At 39.0% G+C, this 21,341-nt stretch overlaps 1 protein-coding gene across 2 annotated transcripts in view; it reads right to left on the bottom strand.

The window, feature by feature from the left end:
- Positions 1–21,341, bottom strand: part of CSMD1 (CUB and Sushi multiple domains 1) — a 1,337,717-nt gene that overhangs the window by 451,163 nt on the left and 865,213 nt on the right. For both annotated transcript variants that reach the window (XM_078386602.1, XM_020797818.3), the window contains exon 7: positions 18,818–18,895. In XM_078386602.1, the coding sequence (XP_078242728.1) occupies positions 18,818–18,895 (78 nt within the window). The remainder of the gene's footprint in view (positions 1–18,817; positions 18,896–21,341) is intronic.

Below are 21,341 nucleotides of genomic sequence, written 5' to 3'. Positions count from 1 at the left end.
GCTTTAAAACCATGTGCAATAGCTTCATTAATAAAATTCTAAAGCCATTTGCCCATTAGTAGTCAATTTGGCTTGAAACTACATACTCCTAGAATGTGTCTCATCATCACAACAGGCATCTGCTATTTAGCCGAGTGGCTCCTGTTCCTAGAAGTGATTAGAAGCAGAGAAAGATAAGCAGGCACAGTTTTCAAAATCTAATGAGATAAGACAGAACCACTTTAAAATATTAGCCATAATATGGGATTTCCTTTCACACAGACATACTTGAAAGATATGAATACCTTCCTGAAGTGTTCACCTCTCTGGTTCCTTATCTGAACAATAATCCACAACACAGGTGGCTGTTTATTCTTTTCTCTCTCTCGATTCCTTCTGTTTTATTTTCTTTTTCTCCTTGCTTTCTCTCTTCTGCCTGAATTAATCATTTCCCCAAATTCAGCCTCACACAGCCCATCATAGACATGATCTTGTCAGCATTGTTTATCTGGCCCTATGTGGGAATGACCACACATCTCATAGCTTCTTCATACTGTCAAATCAAATGGGTTGAATCTAGATTTAAGTGTTTTTTACCTTCCCATCAAGGTGGTACCTATTTATCTACTCGCATTTGCGTGCTTTCAAACTGCTAGGTTGGCGAGGAGCAGGGACAAAGCGACGGGAACTCACTCCATCGTGTGGATTCGATCTTACGACTGCTGGTCTTCTGACCCTGCAGCACAGAGGCTTCTGGGGTTTAGCCTGCAGCACCACTATATCCCTAATGGTATAGGAGGAATACTCAAATATCAGGTAGGGTCAACTTTCGATTAGTGAAACTCTTCTGTAATGAGTGGAAGAATATGGATCCAGCTGAATGAATACACTGTAATTCATTCATACCTACTTGCCTGTTAGCCTGTTACATCATCTTCAGCCCTCTTCAGATATGCACATGAACATATTTGGGTTGAAAATAGGATTTGGCCCTGCTCTTTCATCATTCATTCTTAAAGCAAGTTATCTCTGTTCAAGCATTATTATCAAGCTTGAATTGTAGTGGTGATGCAGGGAGGCTAATCAATCTCACCTCTCCCCACTTCACCCAACCTGGAACACAGGAAGACTTTCACATGATCACTATGAAAGTTCTGCAGTAATACTGTACTTGTGTGTTCTGACAAACATGCTGACATGTTTTATGTGAATGGGAGCCTTCTGTTACATGCATACCTCCATCAAGCCCTACACTCAGGCTGCAAAACCTCAATAGGACTATGGACAATGGTGACGTTTTGTTTCACCAGTCTCTGCTTTCAGTCTTTCAGTTCCTCCTTCTTGTTTTCAAACCCTCATCCAAGAAAAAGCCCTACATTTGGCAAATGTTCTAAACACTTTGCCAATACTTGCTAATTTTTTGCATAGGTAGGTGTTTAAAACACTTCATTCTCTCTTCCAGCAGAAATATATTACAGGTTTTGCCATTGCATGATGCCATTATTTGTGGCTGGAAGTTGGAAATGAAGAGAAATGAGATGGCTGGGGTTGGTACTAAACTATAGACACATTGATTAATACAAGGATCTGCAAAAAGGAGAAGTTTAAGTTACATTAAGTACATCCAGCCTGCCGTAGGCAATAGGGCAAACCAACTTCATTCTCAGAAGAGGTGTATTCAGCTGACCAGCCCTCCCTTGGCCTCTAATATTCAAGGGGCAGGAAGCCCTTCCTATGTCACTTTTACTAAATGCTCAGTAGGTGAGGTGAGTTGCTCTCAAGAGCAACTCCGTTCCGATTTGTAGGGCCCCATATCCCTACACAATAAGCCTTGGAAAATGTCAAAGGTAACCCTCATCCTTTTGGGCTGGATTTAGCCACATATACTTACCACAAACATTTCAGCATTTCTTATTTCATGCCATCCCCTGACATATAATACATTCATGCTTACTTAAAACGTTTAGTCAGGTCCTTGTTCAAGTTATAGAACATGATCCACCACTCTGATGACAGACAAATTACAATTATTTCTCGCGGAATGAAAAGTAGGCCAGTGGCTCAGTATTATTTTGCTATTTTGGATTCCTTGATGAGGTGGCGTACTGGAGTACTGCAGAGTGAATTTCTGAGAGCAGCTCTTTGCTGTGTTTTTCAAATGACTGATACATCGGAGAACAGAGTGTTTTCTAAACACTGCACGTAACAAAGGCCTATGTGGAATAAATAAAAGTTTCATATGCAGCACAAGCAAACATGGCTGATTTTTATAATTACATATATATTTATGGGAATGTCAAAGATACAATTGTTTTGCCTTTCACAATAGCACCTTATATTTGCTTTTGTTCATGTCTATGTATTTTTCATGTGAACTGGCAGGAGATAAGACAGGGAAGCTGGTTAGGAGTAGGAAACATAAAACATAAACATAATAGCACAGGTTAAACATACATATAATTCTTTTCTCTTGGCCATCATTGGTGGATTACCTGAAACAGTGACCATTGACCTAAATAGTTATTAACAACATTTTGTTTTATTTACCTAAGGACCTGTTTTTCCATAATTTCTTCCATCATACTTCTAATGCATTTCCTCAAGAAAATAAACTTATAACTTCATATATGGTAATCGTACTAATTCTAAACGGCAGCAGTGACATACAGCCCATACAGCTTTGGTTTTGTGTTAATTTCTTGGATATTTTAACAATTTTTGAATTAATATTAAAACGTGTTTCTTTTCTTTGGAGCAAATTTAATTATTATAGTCACATCAGAAGAAAAACAAACAAAAAAGGAATTGGAAATGTTCTATGTAAACTGTATAGCACATAGACCCTCATCTAATTTTAGTTTTATTTTTAGTCACACGTTTCAAGGCAGGTGGAAGCAGAAGAATGAGTAATCCAAATGAGAAGATGCATGACGCACTTTCCCTGTAAGGCTAAGACCTCTTACAGATATAAGACAAAGTAGGACATGAGGAGGACATGAAAGAGATTTGTAAAATTAAGCAATGCATGGAAAGTCACATGTCAGCTGAATGATAGGGATGTGCTTCCTGCCCTTTTTTTCCCCCCACACTCCTAATCCCAGGGTTCTCCAAGAATTCCCTGGGGCAGAATCCTGGCAGTTCCAACCCAGAAGCACATATACCTGTGGACACCTTCCTTTCAGTCACCTGTACAAGGCTGAGTCCTCCTTCAATGAAAGCCTTCATCTAAGCCTTCATTCCTCGTTACAATGTTTCCCGGGAGGAAGCTGCACCAATACCTGCTGGAAGCTGCACCAATACCTAGAGTCTCATCAGTCTCTATGTTCTGAATAGAGCAGGGGTCCCCAACCTTGGGGCCTCCAGATGTTCTTGGACTTAAGCTCCCAGAAATCCTAGCCAGCAGAGGTGGGGGTGAAGGCTTCTGGGAGTTGTAGTCCAAGAACATCTGGAGGCCCAAGGTTGGGGACCACTGGTATAGAGGATACCTCCTGAAGAACCACCACCTTGAACCCAGGAGGACCTTGTATTCAGTGATGTTCGATATGACACAAGAAATCTCTTCATGGCCTTATTAAGGGGGTGGGGTGCGGAGTCATTTTCCACATTGTTCAGTTATTTGGTGGGTTTTAGTAAAGTCATTAAAGTATTTCAAAAACAGCCATTCATTAAGAAAATAAAAAGTCAATTCCTTAATGATCTATATTCGCCAATATTTATTGTCCGAAAATCTGGCCCACCTGCAGAAAAGTTGAGGCCAGACCTCAGGAAATTCCATAATGAAGAGTTGCTACTCTGACTCAAAGCTTCTCCAAATGTTCAGACTTTCCCAAAATGGATGGTACTAAAGCACTCGCCCAGAAAATGATGCCTTCTAAATCTTTTGTATTATAATTGTCAGCATCTCTAACCATTGGCCATGGAGGAAGTGGATGATGGGGGTTGCAGACTCCTTAGTGGTGTGAGAAAATATCATCATATCTCTCCCACTCTGGCCACTTTGCATTGGCTGCACATTTGGTTCTGCATCGATTTCAAAGTTTTAATGCTTACGTACAAAGCCCTAAATGGTTTAGGGCCTCAATACCTGGCGGAGCGCCTACTCCCACCAAAACCTACCCTTATCACTTGATCTAGCCAGGAGGTGAGGCTGAAGAGCCTAACGCCAAGGGACGCCCGGAAGGAAAAAACAAGGAACTGGGCCTTCTCAGCAGTGGCTCCTCGCCTTTGGAAAAATCTCCCTCCAGAGATCCGCATGGCCCCTTCACTGGGCATCTTTAAAAGCCAATCGAAAACCTGGCTGTTTAGGCAGGCCTTCCCTCCAACCACTACTTGATTTACTCTTTTACCTTTTCCATCTTGAATCAGTTTGATTATGATGTCTTATATTATTGTTATATTTTAAATTGTTTATTTTATATGTTGTACGCTGCCCAGAATAGTCTATTGACTAGACGGGCTGGATATAAATTCATTAAATAAATAAATAAAATAGTCCAAACTACTTGGCCCCATGCCAGTTGGCACACATTGGGAGGCAGCTGCCATATTAGAGAAAGCTGTGTTAAAGCTTCTGGAACGCATGATAGTAAATTAAACCAGCACAGTAAACAGGATCCCACCAGAATATTTAATTTCTACATCTTCAGGTGCTGGAGGAGTACTTGCTCTGTTATTGCTGTTGACTATCCCAGAGAAAGGTTAACTGAACCAAAACTATAGGAAACAGAGAGCAATAACTATTTAATGGCATGGGCACCCATTTATTTCCATTGGGCTTAGCGAACAGAAATGCCTACTGGATTACACTTGCAGAAGAGTGGGAACCTACTTATATCTACCCAGATATTTCATAAAGTTCAGTTGGACATACTCCCAGGTAAGTATACATTTCAAGTGCTGCAATGAATTGAAATGATGGCCGAGGATGGTCAAAGAAGAAAGTGCAAAAGCAGAATACAGTTGAACCTTAGGAAGACAAAAAAAACTGCAGAAGAATTGCATAACTCTAAATTTGACAATGAATAAATCAAAATAGTTAAATATTTTCTACATCTTCATTCAATCATTGCTCAAAATTAAGACCGCAGCCAAAAAAAAAATCAGAAGACTGAAATTTCAAAGAGCAGCTATGAAGGAACTACATGAGTTATTTAAGAGCAGGATGTGTCACTGGAGGCCAAGGCCAAGATCTTCCATACTTTGGTATTCCAAATTGGTATGCAGAGATATAAACGATGAAAAAACTGACAGGAAAAATTTTGATCTATTTGACATGTGGTGTTGGGAAAACGCTTTATGGATGTCACAGACCACAAGAAAGGCAAATGAGTAAGTGCTAGATCGATACAAAGAAGTGGAAAGCAGGCTTCTAAACTTGTCAAGGAAACTATGCTAGAACATACGAGAACATTCCTTGTGGGGTTTGTTGCATGAGTTTATGATGTGTTGTTGGTCCATTACTTAAAGTAAAATCTAAAAGTTTCTCCCATGCTTAAAGCAGAAGGGGAGTTTCTTGGAAACCCTCCCCCCCCCAAAAAAAATAATGAATTTATGTAGCAGAAATATGTCTGCTACAAAAACATGGACTTGGGATGATTGTAGCTGTACAGTACTTGTTACCTCATGGAGGCACCACCACCTCAATCAAAGAAGTGGACTGTTACTTCAAGGTGGTGTGCCTCAGCCTCACTCATTATGAATTATGGCATATCTTTCTGTTCCAGTCTAGGGCATTCTACCCACAATGCACTTCAACATATTTGACAGCAAGATCTCATTGTGAATTAAGGGCTGAAGGAAGATCTTTTCATTGTGTCAGTGTTTCTCCAACCCATTAAGGAACAGAAGGATCTACAGAGATAAAAAAGTCACCTGAATTAAATAATCTATAACACTGAGAGTCCACTTTTTATCTTACTATTCAACGTAGTAATTACATTAAATGAAACAAGGAAACTCAATTGCATGTAATGATGGTTGAATAAATGTAAGGAAGAAACGAGAGAGCTTCTGTGTCCTCCTTTATGGTGACAATGTGCAATAATCACCCAGTAATGTTGGGCAGCATAGTTTTTCATTCCCTTTCTTTGTAATCCTGGGCTTTGAAAATAATCCAGGCAGCGTTCTTAATAAATAGAGTTTTTGAATTCATGTAGATCAGATATGCAGAGCAGAACTCAGAGGAGCTAACACACACAATTCTATGTATTTTTCACTCAGGTATAAATCCCGTACTGTTCGATATGGATTGTACAGTATTTGGCATGTTCAGGATTGAAATGTTGGGTTTTCAGCAGTGGCACTGTCATGCAATGCATGCTATTTTAATCCCTCTCTCTATGTATATTTTTCACATATACATTTCAAATTAAAAAAATAAAAGGATTATAAGGTGTGTGAGTGTTTGTGGATGAGTGCACAAACAGAAAAAGAGGGGGGGCAGTTTTCACTAATTCCCCCTACCCATTGCAGCCATCTCTGCCCCCCTCCCCCGCAAATCTCCTTCAGAGAGCGGAGGAACATTTCAGAACAGCATGACAAGTGGGTTGAATTTGCAGGACGTGGAGAAAATTAGTGAAAACCAGCTCCCTTTCTCTTCAGTTAGCAGAGATCTTGACTATGTCAATGACCCTTAAAGAAACAGAAGAACATCTTCAGTTGTTAGAAGAGCATAAGTGGATACAATCAAATCAAGGTTGGCTCAAATAGGGTATTCTAAATATAGACAAAGCTCAGTCCTAGTGCAACAGGTGCCTTCCTGGCTGCTTTTAGAGACCTTCTGTGACCCTCTTGTTTTCCAACAAAAAAGGAGAAATGCACTTCCTGGAAGTCTCAATAAGTTATGGTGTCTGCTAGACCATCACTGATGCACCGAATCACTTAGATTAAATTTCAAAAAATATTTTCTTTGCCTTTTGTGTAGTGCCAATTGAGAAACTGCCTGCAGCTGCAGTTTCAATCAGCATTTCACACAAAGGAAAAGGAAATAAGTGCATCAGCTATGGTGTAGCAGAGGCAAAACCTAATAATTTCATTTCCCCTGCCCTTCTGCAGAGGAACAGGGGAAGTGTTCAATTTACTGATATTTTGAAATGGCTTGCTTATTAAGCCATTTCACAATACTGGAAATTGACCGTGGAGGAAGCCTTGGCAGCTTTGATAGTTGCAATGCTCGATGTTGGTCTGTTCCCAGTGATCACATGTGCTGGAAGCAGGCTAGAGTATGCCTAACTACACCAAAAAAAAAAAAAAAAGTTGAAGCTTCTGACAGGGGCTGAAAAAGGTATAGGTAGGGATGCTCTGAGAACAGATTGGTTCATTTTAGTGATTCTGATTGCGAGAAAAAAGGAGTGAACCAACCCACTTTTGCAATGCACCAAACAGCAAGACAAATGCCCATTTAAAGAAGCTCAGTTGAACATGACACAATTATTTTTAATCTCCGTTTAAGACTAACAGAAGAAACAAAGTATGCACAAAAAGGATTCGGCAAAATACTATAAGAAGGCTGAAGAGAAGCGGAACCAAGTTAAAAGTTAATTGCTATCTAATAATAAATGCAAATAGCTATCATCCGTAACTATATTTACTACTATGAGAGGGGTGACTCCTGGCACCCCTAGTGACCCATACACCCTTGTCCCACACCTCTTGGTGGGACCAGAGGAAACTGAAGTTCCTCAGCCCCAGACATGGGAAGACAGGCTCCAGGTTGGGAAGTGGAGGCGAGGGATGATCTAACTGGGTAAGGAGGCAGTGGCCGGGCCCCTGGGACAGGAATCAACAATAAAGGAGGTGGAGGAGAACAGAGTCAGACAGATACTGGCATGGATAACTTTTCAGGATCAGAGGACAGGGAGAAGCTGAAGAGGATCTGGACCCTATCTTCTGTGCTCCTGGGATGTGTGAAATAAAAGAAATCAGTGCTTATTTGCCATACTGTGAGCAGTTCACTTCTATAAAATGTTGTAAACCTCTTTAAAAATCTGCATTCTACCATTCATATGAAAAGGAGTACTTCAACATTTCAGAATCCTTTTAATTCCATGTTCTTCTTTAATTTGTGCAAAGTTATTCATGGTTTATCCAGTAATAGTATTTTTAGTTATTTAAAAGACTACCTATGCAAAAAGCATGTTAATCTTTATAACTGAAAAAGCAAACACTCTCTTTGGGCGTCTAGTTGCAAATGATACTTTCCTTCCCAAATACATTTAGACACCTGTTTTCTTCACAGCTAGATTTGTGAATAGCACTTTGAAAGATATTTCAGTTCCCGCAGTGACAAAGGCCTATTTTCCAGAAACAAGTATAATTTACTAATCTGATTTATGAAGCAATTTCCTCAAGTTAATAAAATAACATTGCATAATATTATTAAATAGGGATCTGGATCACTGAGAATGTTAAAATCTTTAACACTTGGGAAAATCTGTATTATTACGTTTTATGATGGAACAAAGTAGATCAGGGTAATTATCCCTCTTGTTTCATTAAAGTGTTACATAAGTGAGAGAGTTTAATGCCACTGTTATTTTTCCACTGTCAAAAGTCATTCCATTACAAAACCTACAATACCCAATAAGGACAGAATCAAAGTATTAACTTCAGATTCGACTAATAGTGAATGACATGTTTAACCTTGTTACAGACAACTCTGTATCTGTCTAAAAGTTGATTACAATGGGGTGGTTGAAATGTTCCTCTAGACATTTCAAAGGTTATTATGGATTCCAGAGTGAAAAGGCAAAGTAAAAAAGCCAAGTGTGCTGCTTATATACCAACCCATTGTGTTTAAACCTCTCTCTTGGTGATTTGCAATTTAATTATGCAGGCTACACATTGTCGTCCCCCCCCAGTGGGCTAGGTACTCAGTTTACTAACCTCAGAAGGATGGAAGGCTGAATCAATCTTTAGGTGGCTACCTGAATCCATTGGGATCAAGTGTATTTTGTGAGCAGAGTTTTGACTGCAGTACTGTAGTTTAACCACTGCACCACGAGGCAAGGTCTTTAAAAATACATTTTTAGCAGCATTATAATAAAGAGGCCAAAATACTCATGGCCCTTGAAGAAGACATTGCTTGTTAACAGTCATTTCAAAGAAGCAGTAGCTATCAAGGTGAAAGCAACAAGTAGGCTCAGCCGACTGATTTAAAGGCCCAACACAATATATTGTGGAAATATTAATCTTTGAATGTTTGTTAATAGCAGCTTTGTGGTGCTGGTGCTTGTGGAGAAATGGTGATTCAGCATGTTGGGGTAGGTTTGAAGCAGACCTGACTGAGACCCCATTCGGAGTCAAGAACCACCACAGCTATGTTTGAGACAAGGAAAAGACATTGGGAAAATCCGGTCCAAGATACTGTGGGTAATCCACGTAAATGTGTCATTCTAAAGTGGTGCCTAAATTGTTGTGCTGGAGACGTTTTCTGGGACCCACTGTTGTGCAAAGGGGTCCTTTTCTGCAGGGCCCCAGCACTCTTGGGATTGGTTCTTGGGTTTCCACCAAACTCTCCAAAACCAATCTTGAGGGCACATAGAAAGCTATTGTGGGATGGGGAACTCCAACTCCACTCACAAAAGCTGCTCTACCAGCGAAAAGAGCTAAATAAATTGCATTCACAGGTTCAGATTTGCTGCAGGTCTATTTGGAATTCAAGTGCTGTGCTGCCCCAAGTTCTTCATCTAAAGTCCGTACATAAGGATTGTGTAAATGTCTACTTACACCAATAAATTAATGGCTTTATCAACAATTGGCATTCATTATAAAAATGGCTTATTCCCATTAGGTTTTATGTCTTTGTAAAGCTGAATATGAGTTTCATGTATGCTAATCGTTATGACATTAGGAGAAGACACTATGGCATGAACAAATGAATGAATGTAGTATTTTACCTTCTTTATGCAAATAGGTTAATATTTTATATTTGAAATGTTTCTGAAAATGTGTATTTTGTATTTTAATGTCTTAAGTATGTATTTTACTCAACTATGAATGTTTCTTAAGGATCATGCACATTTTTAGCAGCTTATTAACGGTGACAATGGATAACACTACTTCACTTAACAATGTATTTTGCAATGATTTGCATACCTTTCATTCAATATTTAAACTAAAGACATTCTGAAACAAAATGGGGAGATTGAAAATGTGCTCAACATATAATTTTAGTTATGCAGTGCTATTATTTATGCAACATCGTATTTCAGCCATCAACAAATCATGAAGGGGCACTATTGAGCTTTGCTCTCTAGCTCGGGTCCCTGACCTAGGGTTGTAACCCCCAACAGGGTCATGAAGTGTTTTCTGGGTGGGTCACCACAATTATTTTTAGTTGCAATTATTTTTAAATCTATTGTAATAAACATGATATATACACAATGCTGTTTTATATTAATCTTCCTGGCCCACAGATAAATGAATTTAATCTGAACTAGAACTGCAGAAGAAGAAGGTCCCTTTAAGGAATTCTGGTAGCCACCAGGGAGTATAAATTTACCTTGATTTCTGGGAATGATTTACAGCAGAGAACTAACAATCAGATAAGAGGACGCTAGCATGTGGAAGTGAAATATATTGTAAGTAAGAGATTGTTAATATTACCTAATAGTGGGGGAAGTACAACTAACAAAATGAGGTATATTATTATTATGTTTGAAAACTATTTTAGGTTCATGAATGTTCCCGTTTCCAGCATCTTGGAGGTCCAAGGGATACCTTCTGAAGAAGTAAAAATACCATGAAACGAGCTTAGTGGACAATTATTTATGCTTGGAACTTGTCAGCATTACCCCAAAGATCCAAGACTTTGACTCCACATTGGAATGGACTTTTTACTCAACACTTCCAGACCCTAGACTTCGATTTTTTATCAGTAGATACCTGGACAACACTACATTTGCATTGAATAACTTTATCCTTTTATTTACTTGCTTAGTATAAGATAGAACATTGTTTACAAGTATTGTTTGATGGTTTGATATCAGTTGGTGATACATTTTTATTGATATTTTTGTATATTATATACTAATGTTCTGATTTTGTTCAGCTGCAGTATGGAGTTTCCTGTGTTTGTTTATCTTCTATTCCATACTCCTTAGATTTTGATAAGGCAGCCTAGAGTTCTTAGTAATTTCTGTACCCCTTTGGGTGGATTTTCCTTTTATGCGTGCGCATCACTCCTACCCCCCCTCCAAAAGAGCCACTCTTGCCCGTTTCTCTTTGCTCCTCCACATCCACCTTTGGAGGACTGAGGTTAGCCCTTTGGACCGGAATGTTAGCCCAGCTCAAAGAGCCCTGAATGAGGCGAGTACGGAGTGCATGCTGGGAACTCTGATGCCCAGGATGGCAGCAGGATTGAGAAGTTGCTGCTGCTGTGTTAGTGGCACCTTTCACTCCACTTGAGTTTCGTGTTCTTCCAGGTACAGCGATGGCAGCACTGTGAAGGGACCTGGGCAAGGAGATCCTTTTGAGTCCTGCCTAAGTCATGCAGGAGGAAGGCAAAATAAGCCAAAAAAAAAAAAAAAACCACATTAGGGAGGAAAACCAGGGTAGAGAGCAAGGGAGCCATGGTGGAAGTATTTATTTGGGCTTGAAGGGGAGGGGCTCTTCTCTGAAGGGGCTTTGGGGGGGAGGAGACATCAAGGGAGGTCATTTCCACACACAAAAATGGTGGTTGCTTTTCAAGCCTGTTATTATACTTATACAACAGTGTATAAAACAACCTTTTCCAACCTCTTTTTATAATTGCCAAGTCGCAATATTGCCAAGTAACTTCTGACCCTCTGCCACATTTGCATTAAAATGCATTTTTAATGGAGTAAAAGAAAGCACATTAAAATAGATTTATATATTTTTAATAATACATAATTATGGGGTGAGCTGTAAATCTGCCTCTACCATATAAAATTCGAGAAGGAAAATGTCAATACATTTTGAGGTCATTTTACTTCATTGGGGAACTGGTCATTTCTAGATATGGCGAAGGGGGAAAGCTACCCAGACATAAAACAAGCTGGGCTGAGTGGGTCAGAATGGCCACTTGCATTCTTATAGAGACTTTCAGGGCTATAACACTGTGTTAAGGCCAATTGCTTTGGGAGAGGTGGCCCAGGGGTCAAAGATGGTCTGAGGGCTTTGGGCATGCACTGGAGTGGCCACAAAACCAGAGTTCCCTTCCCACCCCAAGAATGAAGCTCACTGAATGATCTTGGGTAGTAACCAAGTCAATTTCTTTTAACTTTACCTATCTCACAGGGTTTTTGTGAAGATAACATTTAAAGGGGAGAGGAGAACACTGCATACTGCCTTGAGGTCATAAAGAAAAACTGGGGAAGGTGATCTAATAACATTGGCAAATACTGATTGTTTAGACAGATGTCACAACAGGCATTTCGAAAAGATAGCTCTTTCATCCATGGTGTCAAAATAATCATCTTAAAGAAGCAGAATAGAAGTGGAACAAAGCCAACTGGCCTATAAGTGATACTCATAGCTTACTTTGTAGTTATTTATGGATTCATCTTCAGTATGTTGAAGCAATCTGGATTCTCTCTCTCTCTCTCATTTCTACTCAATCAGTCGAGATTTTAGGAACAAATGAGTTATCAATGATAGGTCATTTATTATGATTATTTTAAATTAAAATTGTAAACCGCCCGGAGAGTGCTTGTAGCGCTATGGGGCGGTATATAAGTCCAATAAATAAATAAATAAATAAATAAAGTCTTGCTAAACCTCTTTAGGTCTAAGGAATGAGGCTCTATGTGAGACACCAATATAGTTACATGACTGTATATATAGGTTAGCATTTAAGTTTCACCATGTTTCTGCCTTTAAAAAAAAAAAAAAAAACTTTTTATTACTGTTTTGCTTTTACCTATAATGCTTGCACTGACTAACACAGCTATCTCTCCTACAATGATATGGGTATTTAGCTGTTGTTTCGTCTGCTACAGGGACAGACTGGTTTACTCCTAAAGACAGTGATCAAACAATGTATTTGCTAGAGCAAATCAGCCCACCCTCGGAGCAGTTCTACCTGCACCTTTCTTGCCTCTCTAAGGGGCTTCCTCTTTTTTGTGTGGGTAGGATTGCTTTGGTTTGGTTCATTTTCAGCATGCACCGTAGTGAGCCTTCCTGTCATTTGCCAACATGTTGAAGTGGCTTAAGAAGACAGCCACTTCAGGATATTGCCAAATTAAACAATTCCTCAGTTCAAGATGAGCTAAGGAAATAGTGCCAGGGTCTGTTTAGGATGGTAAAAATTCTATAGGGTAGAAAGCATTAAAGACAAGCTAAGAATTTTGTCAGTAGGAAAGAGTTTGGAAAAGCGGTCAAGTGTTTATTATGAATGTTCCTTCATCCCTTAATACAGACACAGGCAACACAGAGGGTTGCAGGCTACAGAGGTCACTTTAACTTCACTTGAGTTTCCTGCTTCTGCTCCCAGCCTTCACTAAAACAGCCACTGAAATTGCAGCACAGAGCATCTCTAGGGTCTGGACACCCCACAGAGTTTTGGTGGCAGAGGCAAGTGCTGTAGTAGCAGCAAAACACACTGGGAGGAGTTTAATTCACTCACACCTATAGTATCTTGGTGATGGGCCTCACTCACTAGATGACTTCCTATCTCTTTTCCCACAGCTCCACAAACATACCAGATGTATACTGGGAAAGGAAACGGAAGCCAAGGGGTATTTTCCACTGCTCCATGTTGCTGACATAAAATAATCTGGGCACTGTACTGTGTTGCTGGTTTTATTCCTCCTGGCTCATTCAACGGAAGGAATACTGAAACTACAGAATTAAGCTGAGGGTGATTTCAAACATATACGTATTTGAAGTCCGTTGTGATGTCTTTGTGGAGTTTAGCTTTCTACTCTAGGAGGGCATAAATAAAAAAAAGAAGACGACCGTACAGTTCTTTGAGTTCCCCTGTGAAATTTATTGCCCAGCAATGCCTATTCGACTTCACCACAATGGGCTGGAAAGTCTGTGCAGATAGATTGGTTGTCACCTTCTTCCCTCGTTTCATTAAGTTCATGAAAATAGAAGGAATGAACCCAGCAGATCCAAGAATTAGCAGTAACATTATGAGCTCTGGCAGACTCAGTCTTTGCAGTCCTGAGCCCTTCACAAAGCTTCTCATAAACGGAAAAATTACCTCACAGAAAATCCAACTGTGCAGGTTTGACCCCTCTCAGTAATAAACGATAAACATCTATGATGCCAGTGGCCCAGTTTACTTTCATTGATTGACTGATGAGTGCCATAGATTGCAGATAGAGTGAGAGGCTGATGAAGCATCTGAGATGATGGTGATTGATGATGTAAAGCAGGACAGCGAAACACACAGCCCTTCAGAAGTTGCTCAATTGATACTTCCATGGTATGTCACCATGGCCTAATTGCAGTCTAAAAATGTCTGGAGGATCACACTTTTCAGACCTCTGCTATAAAGCCATCAGAGATTGCTCTGAAACTAATCTGAATAGAACAGCACAGTCTGTAGACAGCAAGATAAAACTGCACTGTAATACTCATCTTGATTTTTTTTTTCTATCTCAGACCATTGCATTAGTAATAATTGTCCTCAACCAATGTAAATAATAACTCTTCTGGCACTATCGTTTTGTGTCTGACAGAGGATCAGCAGGGCTAGCCTGTCCAAAAATTAGCTGTTTGGGCATGAACCGCTGAGTAACACAGCATGTGCCATCAATTCATCTAAATGTGCTACAGTAGATCAATAATGAATCTGTAAAGCCATTTGTTCTTTGACTCTCCATGGCAAAAAACATTGCCTTAAAAATAGCTCAATTTCCTCCATATCTAGGATTAAACAGAATATCAACACCATGAAAGCAAACATGAAGCATTTAACAGAAATGTCTCTCTGAGCAGGCGATGATGAACATTTCCCTTTGTTTTTCCCTAGCCGATCCCCCTACTTTTATTGGAAAAACAAAGCTTTCCTTTTACAGTCAAATGGTTGGATTATTTTTCATTGTTGGTACATTGCCAACATTCAGCAATGCAGGAGTAAATTTAGTCACAGAAAGGCAGCAGGTGCTACTCTTTACAAGGGGGGGGGTGTCAGTCGGGACGGCACACTCACTCCAGTCCCAAATATTGCCCATTCTAGTCATATATCCAAAGTCAAAACTGAAGAAATAATACAATGGCTGAAATCCTATTGCTTAGTGTGGTGTGGTGCACTAGAGCAGACCCACTGAATCAGTTGGGATCTGGAGAATCACTTCTGCCACATCTTCAGTTGATTCAAAGGGGCCTACCTTAGTTGTTACGTAAGTAACAACTAGCGTAGGCCCATCTGAATCAATGGAACTTACAGAGGAGTTGACTCACCAAATCCCCACTGATTCAATGAGTCTTTTCTTGTGTAACTTAATACAGCGAGCAACAGGATTTCAGCTAATGAAGCAAGAAAACATTCCATTAGCATTGGCACTAAAGCAGGCAAACCTTAATTTAATTCTGCTATGCACACATATGTCAGCAATTTTTTTGATATTAGAATGTAGAATACAAGTAACATTCTGAGCCAGAGATTTTTAGCTAATACACAAAGATGCAAAACTCAAATCAAAGAGAGGGCAAACAAAGCTGTCACTCCATGTAGTGCCCCTTCTCTATTCACAAACCTCCTCCTTGAAATCTACTTTCTCCAGTAAGAATATGCCTTATCTCCACCAGTGCACCCATTCACACACAGGACAGCAAATAATTTTGTTGGATTTGACAAAATACAACACTATTTCTATAAAATAGCCTTTTCACATACAGTATTTTGAGATTAATTACACACAAAAGAATACAACTCACTTCAACAGTTGCCACATTTGCAAGCATTAAAGGAGCTTTGTGGCATAGTGGTTGAACTTTAGTACTGCAGTGAAGACTCTATTCATGATCTGAGCTTAATCCCAACAGGTGGGTAGCCAGCTCAAGGCTGACTCAGCCTTCCATCCTACCATGGTCGGTAAATTAAGTACCCAGCTTCCGGTGGGTGGGGGGCAATGTGTATCCTGCATAATTAATTGTAAACTGCCCAGAGAATGCCTTAAGCATTGTGAGGTGCTATATAAGCAGCACACTTTGCTTTAGAGTGTATTTGCAAGAATAATGTGCATATAAAGCAATGGGCAATTTTTAAATTGTGGGTTATGAAACATGGCATAATTGAAAAATACGAATGAACACCCTCTCTCAAGGGAGAAAAGTTCTACAAATGAGGTAAAATGTGCAAATAATCATGCACACCAGGAAAGGTAAAACAAAAACTGTGCATGGATTTCAGAAGAGGAAGAAAGCAAAGCCTTGAAACCTGGTATGAAACAAAGATGGGAAGAAAACGCAGGTGGGACCCAGAAAAAAACTAACAAAATTGAATTTGAAAGATGGTCAGATCCCAAACTCCAGCCCCCCCCCCAGTACATTACACTGAAGTGCTTGTAACATTTAAAGTGTAGAAGAAAGTCAAAGCAAAGTAAGAAGAACTGAAGTACTCAAAGAGGGAATGTTTCACAAAATTTGGGTGAGGGCGTGAATAAGGTGCTAATGCAAGGTTTATCTTCATTAGCTGATTGTTTGTATTAATAATTCACTTGGGTTGGTATGATATACAATAGTGCCACCCCTCTTTAGAAAATGCAATAAAATGTGTTTGAAATCAACAGCAGATTGTGTCATGAATATTGTTAATAGCATGTCATTTGTTCACTTTCTGTAATTAAATGCAGCCTCCTACAAGATGTACTTCAAAGAATATAGGCAGACATTGCTGTCTTCAGACACTGCAAATCCAAATGTATGCATCACAGAAGCATACAACTCAGCCCCATCAGTGCCTACACAGGATTCAGTGGGGCTTACTCTGAGGAATGTGTATCTTAGTTTTCAGCAACACATTCCTCTGTAAGAAGATTCACTACATCATCATCCCTGAAAGCGAAGTTTTCTAAAAAGCTGTTTTGTATACAAATTTTGTGCAATCAAGACTACCAAGTGAATAAATAAATAATAAATTCACTTTGCACAAAACAATATACAAAGTTCATCCTCATTTACCATGAGTGTTATCCCATACTCCTGAGATGTCAAACAAAGAAAACTGATAAGAAAATGGAAATACCACTTCTAAGTACCATGGGCTTTGCTCATCCTGTGCACTATTTCTGGAGAGAGATGGTGGAAAGTATGACTGCATTCCACAATATAATGGTACCTTCTATTGCTCTATTACAGGCTTTTTTCCAAATTGGTTTTGCCGTGCCTCAAAGTTGAATTTTTTTTAAAAAAAGTGATTTCAACTTTTTTTAAAAGTGAAGGATGATTACAAAGATGCGTGAATAAATAGGGTGTAATGCTTAGCAGCACTAACATCACTGAAGCACAGCATTGTAAGCAAGAAATACATATAAGGTTTTCTATGTAATATAGAGCTCAGTTATCTAAATGAATGTGGGCCTGGATGGGATGATATCTACTTTAATTAGCTCGTGTCTACAGTAGTGTAATGTATTCTAAGTAAGGCTGTCTATAAAGAATACTGAGATACCACACCTTCAGTGTGGCGGCCAAGCTGTTAACAAAGCCATAGACAGTATGAGGATGATGTTAGTCCCTTATGAAAACAATCACGCTAGCTTTTGGTCTAGTTTCTGTGGCCGGTTAGAGTCTTCTCAACAGAAGACTGTGACTACTACCAATCAAAAGACATTGCACAGTTACTCTAACTTTCCCTTCTTGTTAATGGTGTAAAAAGGATGAAAGATGTAGTGAAATATTCAACCATAGGAATGTTACAAATGAAGGATGTCACACAAATTTCGGACAAATTCAATGATTGTGGTAAGCCCATTGTCCGATAAAAGCTTTGTCTGGGAGCATCCCATTCAAACTCCAGTGAAGACATTTTAACCTGTCACTGTTCAGGGACAGGAGGTCTGAAGAATTTCTTATTCTCTTATAACCCTTTGTTTATGTCTTCACTAGAGGTACTGCAGTGTGTCTCATTGTCCTAGTAGTATGTTTAGCTGAAAAGAAGGCCTTTACACTGGCTATACCCAGTGGCTCAAGAACCTCCTTCTGAAGAGTGACTTATCTCAGCTTTTCTCTGTTTTCTACCCAGTAGCTCAAACATTCCTGTTCAGGAACGCTTTGTGGTCTACATTGTACTTTAGTTATCTGTACTGAATTACTTTCATTGCTGGAGGATGTCTAATTGTTTCCCTATGTGTCAGTATCTTGCAGTATTCTCTTTGTGCCGTATTGTTTAGTCACTGATTGTGAGTGTTCTAACAGTGTTGTTTTCAAAATACTGTACAGAGAAACGCCCACTGTACAAACAGAGATGCATTGCTGATATTTCCCTTCCGCTTATCCACTGACCTTTTCTGCATGTTCTTCCATTTGCTTTCTATCCTAATTTCATAAGCATGTCCAGAGACATTTTATCCAGAGACATTTACTGTTTTAGTAAATTTACTGTTTTTTAATCCTTTAGGCTTCCCAGGGCCAGCTCAAATGCCACTGCCACTGCACGTCAAGGAGTGTATTAGCTAGAGATCAAGCTGTTTGGGCAAGTGAGGCTCAAACCACTCGTCTGTGGGAGAAAACAACAATAACATAAATCTAACAACTAACTTATTATTTTTATTACACGTAAAATCAACTACACCTGGTCTTTATATGTGCCCCCTCCAGGCTCTACATAAGTGGCTGTATCTCTGCATCTTTGTGTCTTTAGAATTTAATAATCAGATACAACTCCCATAATCTTAAAAGAATAGATATTTGTCAACAGACTTACAGACAGAATTCTTGTGGTTGCTGTCTTTATTAGGTAGCATCTTGACTCCTCTTGATTTCAACTCAATTGCCTTTTTCACTATAAAGAGATAAAAAAAATGACAGTTTTATAATTTTAATAATATAAACATAGATCTTGAACACAGTGTACAGAAATGTGAAGAAAATCAAATATAAGAAGACAACATGTCACTTTCCTTTAAGTGAATGTCTCACTGAATCACACAGTTTAAAATTACAGTAGTACCTCGATTTGTGAATGCCTCAGTTTACATAATTTTTGATTTACAAACCGAAATCCATAAGAAATAAATCCCTGGTTTACGTTGTTTTCTTTTCTTTTCTTTTCGCACTACAAAAGGGTTTTCCCAAGGCACATTGCGCCTATAGTGCCACCTCTTTCGTAGCACAATTGGCGTTTCAGTTTGTGAAATTTCCGTACTACATGGTATCGCATAGAACGAATCCATTTTGCAAACTGAGGTACTACTGTACATTCAATGGTAGTGAACGTTCCTTTCCCAAAGCTTTCCAGTAGCTCGCTTGGAAAACACTCATTTTTGACATATAAATATAAAGATAGACATTAAGCCTAAGAAGTGTTTGGCTTTACTTCTTAAAACAGAAATATTGTATTTTTCTGTGTATAAGACTATACTTTTGTCTAAAATCTTTAGACTGAAAATTGAGGGTCGTCTTATATACGGAAGTAAGCTGAGGAGAAAACAAAAACAAGTGGAGGGGAAAGTAGGGATCAATGTGATCCTGCAGCGCTTTGATCCCTTTCCCCCTACACTTGCTAAGCCCCACTTAGATTTTTTAATTTTAGATTAGGAAATCTTATACATGGGAGCATCTTATACACGGAAAAATGTGGCAATTCTTTCTATCATGACATATTTTGTATTTTCCATGATGACCTGTAAACATCTTTGTGGTCTTATGACTTCATTGATCATTTCCAGAATCCCAACCACTATTCTTAGTGGTTATCAGAAGATTTCATCAGAAGATGTAAGCCAAATATTGGATAGAGAAAGGGTCAAGCCCTCCCTTGAACTCATCCTATTCATTTGGTTTCCTCACTCTACTCCTTGCTTCTCTGTGATCAAAACACTCCCCCCCCCAAAAAAAAAGTGAGCTTTCCACTTTTTTATTACATTAATCAACTGGCAATGCCAAATTCTGGGGAAAAAAATATATCAGCCCTTCACTAATGAATGTGGAAGGAAGCAATTTTCTACAGTTCTCCTATAGTTTTGTTCCCACATCCCAAATCTTTCTGGAAGACCTCCCTGAATTTATAGAACAAAGTTTCTAATTGTGGAGGGAGTTGCAGTAGGAAGGGGAACATGGAGGCATCCATAAGATTTGTTTTATTCCACCCTCTATGTGGTTTGATCCTTAGTCAACTGGCTAGCAACTGGCAAACACTTCGAAAGTAATTCACTTCCCTCTGTTCAAATCAGAATGATATAATTTAGGGAGCTTTCTCATGTTAAAATAAACTGAATCCACCAAGTCCAGCCTTCTGCACTGAGCATGGGGTTGGATTCAATGGCCTTATGGGGCCCTTCAAACTTTAGTGTTCTATAATTCTATGCCTCTATGACAGCAGCTTCTTAACTTTACTGAGTTAACATTTTTCGCAGGTTACTTTCTGCCTGCTTATCAAAGGATTGCACTCCAGTAAAGTTTGATTGAAATGAATGAAGCAGGTTCTATTAGAAAGCCATGGAGACCCTGGGTTCTTTAAGATCACGCTGGCTGTTTCTATCAATATATTTGAAGTGTCTCAAATGATATTAATGTTCTCATTACTGAATTTCATATGAGACATAAAAGCATTATTGCCTTTTATATTGTTCTGTCTGTGAGAGATAGAGTGAGTGAGAAATTGCAAGTCTTCAACACATTTCCTTCAACCACAATTGTCTGGTTTATCTATTGAGAACTGACAGGTTCTCTATTAATTTTTTAATGGTAACTCTTCATCATTATTTCATAAGCAGTCTGATTATCTGAATTGGAGGGACATATGTATTGCCTACAAGGTGACAATTTAACTTAGTGTTACAGTGAATACAGCATGTTTATTTCATCTTATGGCACACAGAAGTTACCGCGCGCACGCGCGCGCGCACACACACACACACACACACACACACACACACACATAAGCATGGCAGTCCTATAAAAGAACCTTCTAAGATAATAAGAAAAGTGATACTAGACTGAAGTAATGTCATAGAGGTGACTAAAAATAAATTAATTATGTTCCATAAAGAATTCACATAAGGTGAGACCTGAAGACTCCTCAAAGGATATGTTACTTTTGGCATTTAAAAACATTGTGAAGTAAATCTCAAATGAAGCTTACAGACACTTTCCAGCCACATGCAGAAAGTTAGACACCAGAATGTGCTATTTTAAAGGAAGCAGTCATAGAATATATTACTAAAATTCTATCATATGGCTCAGAGTCTATTTGTTTAGTTAACCTCTTTCCATTTGAGCACCCATCA

Source organism: Pogona vitticeps, chromosome 1, assembly GCF_051106095.1.
Source record: "Pogona vitticeps strain Pit_001003342236 chromosome 1, PviZW2.1, whole genome shotgun sequence".
Taxonomy (NCBI): domain Eukaryota; kingdom Metazoa; phylum Chordata; class Lepidosauria; order Squamata; family Agamidae; genus Pogona; species Pogona vitticeps.
Note: the sequence above shows the minus strand (reverse complement) of the source record. Positions and strands in the feature narration are given on the sequence as shown.